This window comes from Lepisma saccharinum, chromosome 23, assembly GCF_977018435.1.
Source record: "Lepisma saccharinum chromosome 23, izLepSacc3.1, whole genome shotgun sequence".
NCBI classification, from domain to species: Eukaryota; Metazoa; Arthropoda; class Insecta; order Zygentoma; family Lepismatidae; genus Lepisma; species Lepisma saccharinum.
The window spans coordinates 23,392,872-23,409,917 of record NC_139251.1 but is presented as its reverse complement, the minus strand read 5'-3'; the positions used below and the strand labels follow the sequence as shown (position 1 = coordinate 23,409,917).

General features: G+C 38.9%; 1 protein-coding gene across 5 annotated transcripts in view; it reads right to left on the bottom strand.

The window, feature by feature from the left end:
- The window catches only part of C3G (C3G guanyl-nucleotide exchange factor), a 125,242-nt gene that overhangs the window by 32,500 nt on the left and 75,696 nt on the right, over nucleotides 1-17,046 (bottom strand). For all 5 annotated transcript variants that reach the window (XM_083144535.1, XM_083144533.1, XM_083144534.1 and 2 more), the window contains exons 4-7: nucleotides 12,797-12,944; nucleotides 12,055-12,353; nucleotides 8,322-9,463; nucleotides 102-300 (exon numbers count right to left, since the gene is read on the bottom strand). In XM_083144535.1, the coding sequence (XP_083000661.1) occupies nucleotides 102-300; nucleotides 8,322-9,463; nucleotides 12,055-12,353; nucleotides 12,797-12,944 (1,788 nt within the window). The remainder of the gene's footprint in view (nucleotides 1-101; nucleotides 301-8,321; nucleotides 9,464-12,054; nucleotides 12,354-12,796; nucleotides 12,945-17,046) is intronic.

Genomic DNA, 17,046 nt, shown 5'->3' with positions numbered 1-17,046 from the left:
TGCAGTCCACTGTGCCCCTTTTAGATAACAACATACTAATTAACTGCTAGTCAATCTCTATTCTTTCTACATCAGTTGCTAAATAATGTGTCTTCACTCACCTGTCCATAAGACTTGACGAAGACAGCATCTGGCTGGCAGAGGACAATGAGAAGGAGCACGAGTGCGTGGAACTGAGAGTCATTTCGTGCTTCTGCTGCCATTCCGCCTGGAGCCAATTGTAGGAATGAACCGAATGCCGCAAGAATTCATTTATATTTGGCTGTGAGCAATTTCCAAAGATCTCCATGTAGGCCATTACTGGAAAGAGAAAAATCAATGAAGACATACATCTAAATGTTGCATCATGAGCATATGCATTTCCATAGCAGTATTCTCTGGACCATAAAATGCACTCTTTTGAAGTGATACCACTTTGACCCCATACTCTTAATCTATTCCGACTGATACTCATGCTTGAGAATTGTGACAATTAAAAGATGTTCGAAATATTGATTAATATTAGTATGTAAATATTCCACTCCAATTACAAGCATCAATTTACCAGAGTTTTGCTTTTAAATATTAAAAAATTACAGCAGGATACAAAAATTTCTGTTATGTAATCACTAAGGTGGTTCCGGCCAAAGAATGGACTTGGAAATTCTATTTTTGTCTTTTCTGTCGAAAGCCAGGGAGGGTCACATGAATCGCTGAACCAATCAGCTTTGTCCAGTTGTGGTGGTGAGGGGAAATTCTCGTGGTTTTCTGGGTTACCTAATTTTTCGTTTAGTCGCGCTTTCGAAACAGGTGGCACCCTCAACAAGGTCAAGCATGGTTGCCGCAGCGCAGCAAGTGAATGGGTCTCCAATTCCCTACCTCTCCCTGAAATGCAAGTCAAGGGTGCATGTTGATAGGACTGAATAAAAATCAGGCATGTAGCAACACAGCTTTGCCCTCCTTGAACTGGAGGCGAAAAGCCTGGTATTCTTCAAGTTCATTCTTTGGCTGGGCGGGCTTTAGGGGCATGCATATTTTGTTTTTGACGAAAACACGAAATGTGAAATAACACATTGTAATGTTAATTTTTCAGATTTTTGAAAGGCGTGAGGTGCATTTCCCTGCCATATATCTTGTCACGAAATGATGCGAAATGAACTGCAAAATGCAACATAAACTCTTCAATACAAAATTTAGGGTGTACAGTACTTACTGACAGGACACCTTCCTAGGTCTGAATTATCCAGGGAGTTATACAAATCACAGAAAATTGAATAATTCTGCTGTAAATATTTGAGAAGCAAAAATGAACTCCTTTACACAGGAATACACTTCATACTCTCATAACTACATACACGTAAATGTGCTTTTAGAGGTAAAATATTAATCTTGTGTATTAAGCATAGTTTTTACATCAGGTTTTGGTTCTTATTCACCATTTTAACACCGAAATGACATTTTATATACTGCTTTTGATCCCGAAATATGACCAGTTTTTGTACCGAAATCTTGATTTTTATTCACCATAAATATGTGGCTCTAGTAATCACAAAACACAGTTCTTTGTAATGCCCTGGCATTATATTATAGTTCGCTGCTATTCACTTGGAATGTTGTGTTCATTTTTTTTTTAAAAAAAAAAAGAATTATCAACAAGATGGAAATGGAAATATCTACAAGAAATCGATGTGTGTATTTAAGATTGTAAATTGTTGTTCAATGTGTTCACAAAGAATCAGGGACGTTGTTAAGGAAGAAGGGGCACGTGGGGGCACTGGCCCCGGCAAACATCCACGTGGCCCCGGGAAACTGTTCTGTATTTGCTGGAAATTTTACTTTGATGACAAATATTGCAAAATAATTCTTCAGTAAATTTTGCTTTCAGTTTGAAACACTTCTTCAATTTTCAGTAGCACAAACCCAAGCAAGGCATTTCTTTCTTATTTGTTGAACACAAACAGATGTATTAGCAGATAGCAGAGGATGCAGTTAATGGTTTTGTGGTCTGCCTCGGTCAGGGAAGTCTGACACCTATTGAAAATGCACTTTTCCTCTCTGCTGCACACCAGATCCAGGATCCACCCAAAACATGCACTTTCTCTTCATCTGGCCCTGCACTGGCACCATGGGCGCCGAAAGAACAACACAAACAGGAAGATTTAGCTGCAGGTGGCTAGAACTTTCTGCGTTAATTATTTTTATGGTTCAGAAAAGATATCCCCATGCTTCAAATTCCAAGAACAGAACTCTATTGCTTGTCCCTTTTTCGGTGCCGGAATGAATGACATAGCGGTTCTTCTCACATGCACTCAACCCTCTTGCTAATGACCTGCCCTTCAAAGGAGGAAAAGGCCACTTTCTGAAAATTCGGAGAAACATCAAAGCAGTCGGTTCACCTGTTGATTTGGTGGACGATTGATATGTCAGATAGTTTGAAGTATAGGGTTTGTGGTCCGATCGGTGGTTAACTTCTGTAAACGCGAGAAGATAGAATCAAGAAGTGTTTGTGATCTCATTTTCCTACATCGCGAGTGAAATGTCGAATGATGAGCTGCCAGATTGTCTTCCTCTGGAAACAATGGATCAGGATCGACTGATCGACCAAATGTCCAACATATTGACATTCTAAAAGAGTCTGATTACCACACAAGACCCTGGGTTCGACTTCCAGGGTGGTTGATCTCATGCATAATGAAGAATAAACCACGTTCCAATTAAGGAAGGAAACTAAGTATCTAGCAATTTTATTTTCAGCCGTCTGCATGCTCTATAAGTATTATGTTACAAAATTTGTATATCTTTCGGACTTTCTGTGAATTTATTTTATTTTGCCTCCACCTGCAAATGTGGAAGCTGCTGCTGCTTAGGTGGCTAAGCTCCGCGTCAGGCTAAGTTTGCAGAAGGTTTTATGTATTAATCCGCGCGAGAACTGAGCTCAGAATCATCCGTGCCAGTCTTGCCTGAACCACCGAACTCTTCGTATCGCAGACAATGAGAGAATCGGCAGTATTGCCAACCCCTTAACATATCAAAACCCATAATGCATATCAAGAAGAATGCATTTTTGCTTCTTTTTGTCTCCTGAACCATACAATTTTTAAAGTGCTTTCTGCGCATAGATTATGTAATAAATGTGTCCCTACTTAATATAAATCACGAAATAGCTTCAAAACAAGAAAGCATGTGTGTATGTGTCGAGCACGCGCAAATGAAAGAAAAAGAAAAAAAGGTAAAAGTAAATGACACTCCCCTCTTGAATTTAATGAGTTATTGTTTCTCGTTTAGAAAGAAATGAAAATCTTGGTTACTTTGTTCACAATACATACGTTACTATAAGATACACGCCCTTCAAGTTTATACTGCCAAAAAAGCATGATTTGTTATGGGTGATATATACAATGTAGTGAATTGTCTGCTACTATTTCTCTGTTTGGTTTCAATTTACGAATCACTTCACTAAACCAGGAGCCAAATGTTGGTCTGTCCATTTCTTTGTGATAATCACCCTTCCCTTTCTTTGCACGGAACAGCAAACACGCGTCTTGAACAAAACCTTCAAAGCCAGTGCGTGGAACAATAAGCCTCCCCGTTCCCCCTTCCTCGGTTGCTTCAGCCCTGGCGGTGGTTTTGCATGCTCCCACAGTTGAATCAATGTACGACCCGGGTTGACGCATGCCTCGTCCAAATAATTAACATGTTTTCTTTTTCATGGCGATATCTTTTAATACCGCGGAGATTATTTTGTCTTCAAACAACAAACAATCGTTTTCTACTCCTAAACTCAACCGCAAATCATTCAACATTCAAGACAGTTCATGCGCTCATTGACGGCAAATCACCTCACGCCCTGTTTTATTTCTGGTCTTGTTGCCGTAAGGAGGAATATGTATTTAAAACAACTTGTTTAACTTTGAAGAGCTTTTTCCTTCAGATGATGATCAAAATAACACTCGGGCAAAGCTGGGCACTGAACAGGAGACCTCGATTCAGCCATTCTCGCCGCTGTACAGCACGAATAGCAATGAATCACGACAAAAATAGGGTTAAAATAGTGGGATGTGCAACACTGATATCACTGATTCCACGCACTTTGCAACGTATTCAGTCTCACTCGACTCGCTCTTGAGCTTTTGTGTTACTTCAGCGCTACCGAATGCCCAGTTCGCGAATCTGCGGATTCAAGTTCGTCTGCACAGTGATTGCAACCGATCGAGTCCATACCTGCTAATGGATGTATCAATTTGTCTATATTACACATTAAATAACTGTTTTGTTGGAAGTGTGCAGTTGTGTCGCAATGGCACCCGTCTCAGCGGAACTATATTCTGCAAACACGTATAAATCCACATATGCGAAAACCTGCTGCAAACTTAACCTGACGCGAGGCTTAGGTTGGCTAGACATACAAATATAATTAATCCCTAGTCATACAGCGAATAATTGTTATATAATATAATCATGAGGTATGGAGAAGCAAATTACTTATCAAGCATTTTCTGTTTCTATTTGTTGTGCTGTGGTTAACAAGGTGCACTACGATGCCAAGGGTCCTGGTTTCGAATCCCGGACTGGACATGTGTGTTCTTTATGATGGTCCTCTCATCAATTTCACATCACTCATTTTCATCTTCACGATTAGCCAATAAGTGTCCGAAAAGCGAAGTAAAATATACCAAATCAATCATTTATATATTTCTATATTATGCCGTTTTTCTACCTCTCGGGTTAAATGCAATGATGAGGATAAATGATGAGCCAAAGGAATGGCGATGCGACACACATGATACAACCATACCTGTCCAAGGTCCGAATCACATATTTGGACCTCTGGTTTCATAGCGTGTTATACTCAGTGGAATTCTTAGGAAGAAAAACTAAAAGTAGGGTGAAAAAAGGCAAAATTGTACGATGCATAAAAAGCCATGTTTAGTTCTTCTAAAACCTTCCAATTATAGAGTTCATGTTTTAAGTCCACTTTATGCAGAGTAAGACTAATCGGGGATCCGAACCACTATGTGCCTTCACCGGGTATCGAACCCGGGACCCCTTGATTACAAGACAGCGACACTACCACTGCGTCGTCGAGGAGACCCAGAAAAACTTACAATTAGTTCATTCGGTTGGGCATGGTCATCACATCGAGCCCCATAGTTTTGAGATAAGATTTTGCTTCCATATCACTTAAGAATTTCCCAAATTGTCCTCACGATGTTGGAACAGCACAGAAATTTTGGAACTAATACAGCAGGCACGTACCCAGGGAAGGGGTTCGGGGGCTGCAGTCCTTTCCCGAAATCCTATAAATATCTGATTTTTATAATGTGTAGTAGTAATTAAATTTACTTCATTAACCTGATTAAACATCTTGTATATGGTTAGTTGCAATATACCAAGACATTCATCTTCAGCGCATTTATTCCTCCCCCAACCTTTTGGCCTTTAGATGGTGGCTGCTGATAAGGGATAAGCTCCTTCAGAGATCAAATTCTGGCTACCCGCCTGACCACCAGGAATCGAACCTTGAACCTTTCAATTGATTGATTAATTGAACTGGTGCTTTAAGTCCACTTTATGTACAGTAAAGCTAATCGGGACTGGACCTACAGTTTAAAGTGAGATCCAAACCACTATGTGCCTCCATCGGGAATCGAACCTGGGACCCCTTGTTGAACCTGCCGAACCAAAGACGAGGGCGTAATAATTTGAGCATGTGGGAACTTTGTTTTATCCAGTGCCATCATATATTGTTTTCCACACACAAAAAGATTAATTTTAAGAAATTAGACGCGTGCATAAAATTTATTATCGTCATATTTTTCCAAGTGAACAATCAAATGCCATAGAAGTCTCGGGCATGCCGTACAGAGTAGTGCTTAACGCGGTCGCCTTGAACTAAGAGATACTGCACTCGATTCCGGTATGAACTGTATACATGAGATACCTAGCTTGAACTCATTACGCACACATTTCATATTTGCACTGTTGCCAATACTTGTAAACCTGGTTCCAGCACTTTATATCTAAAACCACGGAAAAGGGTTTTATCTACTTCTCAATTTTCTTCGAGCAAATTTACAAATCTAAAGACTAAATAACATTGTTCTTGGTGTATCAGCTATTAAGTTAATGAGTTCATTCTGCATTTAGTTTCCCGAATAATGGCTGTGGATTTCGTGAGTCTATATCCTTAGACTGCTGGGGGCTACAAAAGAAAATTATGTTCCTTTCCAATTTATTGATTGATTGTGTTGGTGTTTTATGTCCACTTTATACACAGTAAGGCTAATCGGGACTGGTTCTACAATGTAAAGTGGGATCCGAACCACTATGAGCATCCACTGTATCAGTGTTGCCAGATCGTAGAGATGATACGGTCAGTATTCTGTGCCTCTACTCCATCTGACGCCGATCTTTCTATCTTCTACCTTGAAAATGCGACACATATCGCAAAATATGGAATTATTTCTCTTCGTGTGGTAAGTGTTTACTGTCTCCTTCATCATTTCATCATTTGTGTGTGTGTGTATATGTATATATACACACACACCCACATCTGCCAAATCTGCAGCAACTTCTACCTGGGCGAAACCTCCACCCTCTCGAATCTAAGAATCAATAATCACCGTTCCTCCACCCAAAACTCTGATTTCACAGCTGCCATCCACACCAACAGCCATAACACCACCTTCAATAACTGTTTCAGTGTTGCCATAATCCATCTTTTACGCCCCCACTCAGACACGTCCGCAGGCGATGGGAAAGGGCCTATATATCAGGCATGCACACCACTATACCCTCCGGACTTAACCTAGCCAACCAATAACCTTTTCCCTTCTTCCCCGAAACCACCCACCCTATGCAGTAAACACTGTTGAAAGTACCTTATATTTGTCTCCTATAGTCTTTCTCTGGCAACATTATACCAACGCTACAGTTAGTATTCGGTGCTCCTACTCTTCGTCATTCTGTGAACCCCTTTATTCTCCGTTGAAAATGTGGCCGAGGCTACAAAATATCAAACTTTTTAATTTAATATGATAAGTGTTTACTGTTACTTCTTCATTTGTGTTTATCCACCCTTCTGGCACCTTTTCTCATCCTATTCCTGTGTGTGTATAAATATAATGTATGTATACAGTATAGGCCTATATGGTGTATAAATAGTTTGTTAATTTATAATAGTTTGATAGAAAATATCTTACGTTTGGGGCCGCCCAAACTGATCAACCTAGCTATGTCCCTACGAAGAATAAACCTTTTATTAAGGTAAAACAGAGTTTTTCATTTACCATGATTAGTGATTACCAGAGTCTTTTGCTCATGACGTGAGGGGTGTAGGGTAAATTCCTACATAGACTTGAAGGTACGTAACATCTTTCACATAATATTGGTACAAAATCAATGAAAACTTTGCATGACTTGCAGGATAGTTAGACTCGGCGGCATTTTTGTGGACTGCAATTAACCAGAATGCTGGAAAAGCATCGGCAGGTATTGGTAAATAAAATACAACCGATACCTTTCAATACCGGTACCACTGGTAACAGCCAATACTAATACATCAGTATCGGCTCAACTCTAATAAAACTATATCACAGTTATTTTCCAACTACCAGTAACTTACTGTTACAAGGAATGCCCTTTGCACTTCATTCTCACTTAATTTAAATGTCACTGTATGAGAATCTTTTGTGTACAGGCAACAGTGTATAAACATTTACCCTCTGCTGATAGCTTTATGGTACACCTGCTACTGATAACTGAGGGTGCTAGAAGCAGTTTTCCCTGCCAACAACATTCCTTAAAGGGCACTAACCCTTGTTGCCTCACACTGGAGTGAAAACTGGATTTCACTAGATTTCACTTCAGCATGCAATGATAATACCCATTAGATTTTAAGACAGTATCCTTATAAGAAAAAGGGCAACATTACGTTTGTATCTTTTCATGCATATTTATTTATACCTTTGGGTAAAAACGACTGGCCATTCATTTTTTTACATGATAAACAATTTTAATCAAAATTTCATGGGTTATTGTCAATACCTTTACTTGAAATTTCTGTGATTTCACTCATGACTTCTTAAATTTCATGAATGATTTTTCATGTTTTTAATGAAGGAATTTTGAGGTTTCTAATAATGACAATAACTTCTTCCCACTTAGATGACATTTGGAGAGGGAGCTGAAGTCCAACAGGTCCCACAATTCTTATTCAATGAGTTGTTATATATAATATATAACATATATATATATATATATATATATATATATATATATATATATATATATAATATAATATATACAATAACTGTGTATACTTTGTCATGCTTGATACTTACTATGTCTCTTCTTTGGTGGTAGAGGTGGGGGTTTGCCATCTGGACTACGACAACTAGCGTGATATGACTGGAAGCTTTGAGAATGTAATGAACATGTTAACTGGTGCACTGGGTGAATATTTGCACTGGTCGATTGCTGTCCGAACTCTTGAGCAACCATGTCCGGGATATTGTCATACTGAGATGGGAAGCGTTTTCTTCTAGTTTTTGTCTTCTGGGGTAATGCAGGGGGTGAGCTGGAACCATCACAACAATCATGTTCACTAGCACTAAAGTCACAACCACTAACTTCCGAATCATTTAGCATCTTTTTAAGTGCAACGTTTGACGATTCTGCATGCATGTAGGATGACAATGATGAAGTTTTCACTTCGGACGTTAGCTTCTGGGAATATTTTGATTTTTGCATCTGCTTCGTTGACGATTCGCTGTGTGAAGATTTGGTGCTGCTTTCACTGTAGGACATGCTCTGTTGCGAGCTGCGGGAAACTGAACTGAAGTTCTGTGACGTGTAACTCTGGCTGGAACTTCGCAGTGACTGCAACGACGAAAATCCAGACTCTGACTGGGACATGGAGAGCTGCTCGTCCTTCATGGCCAATTTTCCCAATGTCTCTGAAACCGAATTAATGTCCAACGCTAACTTGTCGACACCATTCCAGATATTATCATGTACATCATCCCTGAGTAGACCGAAACCATCCAATTTCGGACTATTTGGACCGTGAAATTCAGTAATTAGGAAGGGCGAACTGGGTGCATCTAAAAGGGAAAAATCTTGTCCAAGTACTACTGAAGAGTTCTTGCTGTCATTTCTACACTCGGTCGAAGTACTAGAGGAACTGTCCCAAAAACTGCCAACTCCACTCTGTCCAACGTCTTCACGCGACTGATTCAACACTGAGTCGAGGCTTCCTGCCGATGCACTCAAGAGTGACGAGCTGTCTGGAGATTTGCTTCTCACGCTCAGAAGATCATTGTTTACCGAAACCTGGCTGATGGAAGGATGCTGTGGTGTGGAGTTCACATCGTCTTGCTCTCCGGATGTCTGGGATAAGCTTCCTTGCTTCTGGATTTTTGGCCTGCGCTTAGGAGGGAGAGGAGGGGCTTCATCGTTGGCAGAGTCATTCATAACCCAAGACCTAGAAATAGAACAGGTATTGTAGAAAATTGCTGATCACATGTATGCAGTGTGTAATAGGGATCAATGGTTCTGAACCCTTGAAGCTTCATACATCAAATTCTACTGGATTCAGATAAAGGATTCCCACTTATTTTGGAAACGAAATTCCCTGGCTTTTCAAGGCCATTTTGTAATGCTTTAATTTGATAATAACCAAAGTTTAAGTCTTAAACTGCACGTTATTCAATAGAATAAAGGTTATTCAATTATAAAAATATTTTATGTAGATAATCTCCCATGAGGAAGATGGTTCAAGAAACAAGTGGAAATAGTTTCATCCCCAAATCCTAGCAAGTACACTTGATTTGAATGCATTCTCAAAATTCCTTCACTTTTCAAGGATTTTCCACTTAAGGTTGGTTTCCTTTATATTTTCAGGTTAGTGGGAATCCTGAGATATCAGATCCAGATTCAGAATTTTAAAATCGGGTTCAGAATTCATGAACTCTATATCTAGTAGGGTACAAACATAAAAGAATACTGCAACAGACTGTTGCCATCTTAAAAAAAAAATGGCTGCAAAAATTAGGTTTCCTACATTTTTCTCGTAAATAGCTGTATATATGTGTGGATTTTGCATAAGGACAAAGTTAAAGAACAAAATATGCAAATTTCTCTATTTCATTCCCATACTAATTTAAGTATTAATATGCCATGATAATTTCTCTATTTCATTCCCATACTAATTTAAGTATTAATATGCAATGATAATTTCACATCAGTACAAAGTAATATCCATACGGTACACAAATGATAAGTACACAACAGTTAGGTATGTAATGTAACATAATACAGAGTGTTCATAAAGTCCTGGTACCATTACAAGAAGCATAGCTCGAAAACTAACTACATACAATAGAACAATGCTGTTGATTGCAAAATGAGCTACAACTCTCCATGTTTATGCCATACACCTCAATGTGTGCCCCTCTAGTTGCTCTCAGAACATCACGGCGGTAATCCACTTCTGCCCATACAAGCCCCAGCATATCACCAGTAACAGTTAGGATACTCTCAGTTATTCTTCTTCGAAGAGTAGCAACATCTGGAACAGGAGTGTGATAACCACAATCTTTGACATACTTCCAGAAGAAGAAATCCAATGGTGTGATATCATGAGAGCACGGTGGCCAGGGAATAGGTCCATCACGACCTACCCACCTGCCAGGGAAATACCTATCCAGAAGACCTCAAACATCCTTGGACCAATATCTTGGATGAACTCATTCCTGGACCAAGATTACTTCCTCCCTTTGAATGTGAACTGGTTCCTGGATGTTTTTTTTGTAATGGTGCCGGGACTTTATGAACACCCTGTATAACTGACACTCAGAAAAAAATGACTGAAACTTTGTATGCTGCATGGGAAAATCATATCAGTTTTAGTTGAAAAGTGCCATAAGTGCAAGTAAGAACTGAAAATAATCACTAGATTACTGGCAAAACACATTATGCTACATGTGTCCAAAATTCAAGACAATATTGTAAGGGCATGAATGACTTCACCAAGAGAACCAAAGTAATCCTCACAAAGTTCATAGCCACCAAACTATGCCAAGTAAGGCATTGTTTTCTTAGGCAGGGGTTATTGGTTCAAGGGGGAAAAGTTTGGAAATTCCACAAGGAATGATAGGAGCAGGTGTGTGATGAAAATTGGGAAGTCAGTCTTAGTTTCAGACAGTGGCTCTGTGAGGAGCTTGAATCGTTTGCGTGCAACTTTGGTTTTTCCCTAGTATTTTCTGAATGGCCGAACATAACCTACCTTTGGAGGGTTTGCTTTATTAGTGATAGTTAAAAGCAGAACTAGGGCGTCTGAAAATTTTCACCTGGCTTTCAAATGTATAAATTCAGTTCTAAAAGGTTTTTTTTTTCTTTTTTTAATATTTCGAATTCACTTATGAAAATTTCCATTACATTTTCTTTAAATAACGAGTACAATATGTGTTTTTTAAATTTGTGTGTGTGTTTTCTGTATCACGTGTATCATTAAATCAGAATAATAAACATGCCATTGTAAATTTTTGCAGTGTTGCTAACTGAATTTTAAAATCTGTAGTGATATATTTGAGTCGGCCATATTTTAGAATGTATTACATAGTTATTCATGCTGTCATCAGTTGAGCTTTCTTTACGAAGGCCACTCGAGCACAAGAATTAATTACTTTTAATCCAATGTTGCATTAATTAATAAATGAAATGTTTTAAGTTCATATTTCAAAGCTTATCTTAGTTGGATTCATGGCTTTCTTAGCCCATATTTGAAAAAAAAAAAAGTAAAAAAAAAATTGTTGGCTCCTGAGAAAAAGGGCTGGCACCTGAATTCTTTTCAGTTTTGTCTACCCCCTGATTAAAAGCTTGACGGTAAAATCTGTGCTGTGGAACGGAAAAAAAATGTTGCCAGTTAGGTAGTCATCCAGGTCCTCATACATTCCTAAAGTTTAGCATAATGCTAAAACGTGAAACCTTAACAATACATATTAATTAAATAATATTATGCTAAAAAGGTGAAATCTTAACAATACATATTAATTAAATAATCCTTAACATTACCTTCCAGGAAGAGGTGGTTTCGGTGGTGGACTTCCTTGATCTGTGCTATCATGATTTAGTATCGACTCTGAGCTTTGTGAGTGCACGACATGCCTATTGTTATCAACTGACGTCTGCTTCAGGATCTCCATTTCTCTTGGTGTTAGGGGGATATCAGGTAACGAATTTCGTTGGAACAGGTCGGAATTCCTTGATACAGCAGAATACTGGGAAGTTCTGTCTGGATATGAAAAATTCTGATTGCCTTTGTTGATGTTTTCCTTATTGGCTATTTTATCTTGAGCAAGTTCCACGAGGTTCTGCAGAAAAATTAAAAAACAGATTACTTCGAACTTAAAAAATACATGGAAAACATATTTTTTTAATGAAATTCCTGCATTACAAGTTCAAAATTGATACAATTTGTTTCTTGCATTGTCACGAATAAAGTTTAATTTTTATACTAATGCACGGAAATACAGGAAAATACAGTGGGTCTCCAATTTTATGTTGCTGGAATTTAAACTTTCCTCCGTTATACATTTTACCTTTCTGGCCCACATTAGGTAACATTAGAAAACTTTCCTGGATTTTTCATTATTCTGCATTTTAACCCCTTAAGTGTGGGTGGCGTGTGTGTGTGTGTGTGTCGAAATCCTTGATACCTCGATTTTTTTATTTTTCCCCCTCAAGTTCGAGTTATCAAGATTCCACTGTATTAGCATTGTATTCATATTGTATTAACATATACCATTAGTCCTACCTTTACGGCATCTTCAACGGCATTAAGCACATCTGTGACATTCTCCTTGTTCAAAGTCTTATCTCCATGCAGTAGAATGTTGTCTGACCACTTGATCAAATTCGCCAGACTCTGGTACACTTGGTTAGTTGCAGACACCAGCACGGAACTGGAGAAACAACAAATGTATAAGAAGTTGAGATATGGAGAATTAATTACATATACATATTTTATGAAGCAGTAATGTCTATTAGAAAGTAGCTAAAGAAGCTATATAGTGCAAGCCGACTCTTTGAGATTAACATACAGTGCTGACCTCTAAGTCGCTTTCCGTTCCAAGAATGCTGACTATTTTCACTACTTTTCAAAAAATCATATCCCAAAAACTAAAAATGTAAAATATATATGTATGATACACTGTTGAAAAGTTTGATTCTTCCTCTTTATTTTGATATGATATGTTACATTATAACCACATCGCTACCTTGGACGTTTCTTCAAATGATACGAAATGTACTAAAAATAAAAAGTTGACAAGATTTATGACATGCATGGTGGCGATTGGGTCCCAAAATGGGACAGGCGGGTGGGGTGGGGGCAAATACAGTATATTTCCCTTTGTAGATAAGATTTATCATATGCAAAAGTGGCGAAAATTGGAGTTATTGCACGTTATCACCGTGGATGAGCACACCCTTGCGATGAACCAGAGCAGGACATTTTGCCAACAATGCAGTCCATAGGCATTCCACCTGCTGACAGTAAACATATGCATTGATAGTCAGGTTACATGGCAAGAGCTCAAAATGGATTATGCCTCGGATATCCCACCAAACACTCAACATCACTTTGCGGGGGTGGAGGTCCTGTTTTGGGACAGTTCCTGCGGCCCCACCTTTAGGTTCCCAATGGTATGATAGAGGATCCACTTTTCATCCCCTGTCACCATTCTGTCCAGAAATGGCTCATGTCTGTGATGAGTGAGCAGCGAACTGCAGATGTCCACTCGATTCTGCTTCTGCTGAGGTGTTACCGCATGCGGTACCCATTTTCCAAGTTTCGACACGTACCCAAGGTCCTGCAGATGACGAACGGTCGAATGGGTGGCATGGAGTTCGCTGGCCAGTTCTTCAACAGTGTGCATTGGATTTGCCTCCACCACTGCTCGCAGGGAATCATTGTCCAGCTCAACAGGTCTCCCTTCTCGTGGTTTGTCGGTGAGGCTGGTATCTCCAGAACGAAACCTCTGGAACCACCTCTGGCACTTCCGCACATCCATAGCACACTGCCCGTATATGGCATTGGTGTTTCATGCTGCTGCACTGGCTGAATGTCTCTGGTGAAATTCATACAGCATGACATGTCGTATGTGTTCCTCCAACATTGCCATGATCAAGCACATGCCACTGTTCGAAAACATGGAGTAGACAGTTCTCCCTCTACACACTCATGCACAATGATGTGCCCTATATCACACAGCTATGGCACATGCCATGTACTTCACAATTCACTCGTCAGATGGCATCATTGCAGTGGTGCTCGAAAAACAACATTACTTATGGGATTACCTGATGTATCAATTATACTTATATAAAACTGTAAATTGTATATCACACTATAGATATTTCATCTGCCAACTGCATTTCAATACAAGGAAAAATAATGTATGTGGCCAAAACTTATTGATCCGTACAATACCTAAAAATCAGAAATATAAGAGTAGTCCATTAAGTAGAACATGTCATTTGTACAATATGTTTACAATTAATAAGCAGACCTAGATTTATCAATGCCATTCAAACTTTATAAAAAAAATGATAGAATTATAATTAAAAATACACTGTACCAATTTTGTAACCAATATTGTATCTTCTTGCATACTCTATAATTATACATGTATAATTCAATATATGTAATTCTTGTTCTTGTATTGTGAGAGGCAAGTAAAAGATCTCGATTGTCTATTGACTATTTGTGACTAATTAATTACTTGTATTATCGGTCTATGTATGTTTTTGTATGTATGCTAATTGTATTGACTTTGTTTGTATTTTTGTGTATATTGGCAATGAAGTGGGGATGGAGGAATCAGGATATATTTCCTTCATAAATAATTTACTTTAGCTGGTTCCAAGTCACTTTTGCCATAGGTGCACCATGTTTAATCTGCTGGTGGATGAAGAAAAGGGAGAATTTTGGGTGGAGCAAATCAAGTAAAGTGTTCAGTAAAGCTTTTAAAAAAGTGATTTCCAGTTAATAGGATAGTAGTGGACATGCTGTCATAATTAAATACTTTATAGGGATTATGACATGATCTGGGCACGAGGGGGGACCATTGACCTTGGGATGTGATGGGTACCTCTGTTGCACATATGCTTAACCAACTTCCTGGTTGACAAGAGAAATTACATTTCAATAAAGCAACAAAACTATCTTCATTACTGTATTCTGCTCTAGATTCAGGGTTTTCTGAACAGCTTCTTGGATTAACCGTAATATGCAGCACATTGAAATGTTTACACATTAACCTGATGTCAAAAGCAGGGACGTCGGAAATGGGGGGGGGGGGCAATATGGTCATTTTGCCCCCTGAGTCGCACCCTAAAAAATGAGACTATATTTTTCTAACTTATTTTTGATTCTGAAGAAATTTTGAGAAAATATTTTTGCACTCGTTATATGAAACTGGGCTCAAGTTTCTGCTAACAGCAAGAACAGGAAGACCCTCCTAGGAATTTGCTACTTCTGTTTCAAGTACCACCACAGGTGCGCTCGCTTGTAACAATTCTCCGGGGAGGGGGCAGAGGTCGGTTCACTCAGATAACTGCCTGCAGTTCTTAAATAGATAGGATAGATACTACCTGACACATTTCTGCGAAACAGTGCCATGGAGCAACCAAATGTCCTTTGACGAATTCCTCTCTGCATGCCTCGTGCTTGCAACCTCTTTGGCGGGAGAATATGAAGGTTAAGTAAAAGCAGATGCGAGTTTCGCATGCTTTGTCTGGAACTTTTCAGTTGAAGTTTGGTGTTGGGTTGGCCAGTTACGGTCAGTTATCTATGGTGAATCGCCCCGGTGCATCGAAACAGTGTGTCCGTTGACCACCACGTCGTAACATTATTAATAGTCAAATTTTGATTACGAAAAGGTGGTTGCAGGGGAAGAGGGGAAGAACCTGAACAAAATTTGTCTTATTTGAGGTAAGCACTAAGCAGTAGAATAAAATTTTCCTTGATCATTTGCATGAGAGGAAGCGATTGTAGTAAAACCGCCAAAATTAAAAATTTAACAACAAGGTGTTCGATTTCCGGAGAAGCACACACGATTCCTTCATTCGTGATTATCATCATCGTATCCTTTAGACATTGTGCAAACTTCAGTAACAAGTTCTACAGTAATCACCTCTGTGTGAACGTAAGACATTTAAAATGGAATGTAAAAATGTGATCGCACGATGCTCTGCAACACATCGCACCAGCTGGAGGAAGGAAGAGGTGGGGGTGCATTTCGGCCACTCTCCAGAGGTCAAGCGCTTCAGTGTGTCCCGCGCCAGATAAAAATAATTGTCTGTGCCCAGTTTATTGTCGGTTTATATGACCTTGGCTTGGTGGTTCCAATAAAGCAACTAATTTGATTTTTTCATAAATTCATGGGTTGTTTTGACATACTTAAAAGTATCAAAAATTATTTAAATCATATTGTAAACAAGTAAATTATTTCAATCAACTATAGTTCATATGCAATATTCGTTTAATTATATATAATATATATAATTATATAAACCAAAAGGAATTATGATAGAGAATGTTATTGTATATGATTAAAAATTGCCACATTCATAGGTATAACAATAGTTTGATATTGAACACACAGAGTTTTGTAATTAGACATATCAAAAAAAGTTTGGAAACACCCCTGTTGACAAGTGAAACAGTGAAATATGGAACGGTGCCTGGCATGTAACTCATGGTAGATGTCAGTCGAGATGTTACCAGCAGAGCAGACAGAAATAGCATAACCACTGTGCTTGCGTGGGTGGGAATAGTGCAACGCACAACCACTCCGAGTTGTCAGTACAGTAAGACGCATTGTGTTTCCATGTGTTGCAGTGAGTAAAATACACCTGCCTGGGTAGAAAAATACCTCCAGTAACAATATCAGAATACAATCATGTACCTTAGTGGAGCAAGGTAATTCTTATTGTCAAGTTGCCCAACGAGTGGGTGTGAGTGTATCTGCCATGTCCAAAACATGGAAACAGTATGTGGAG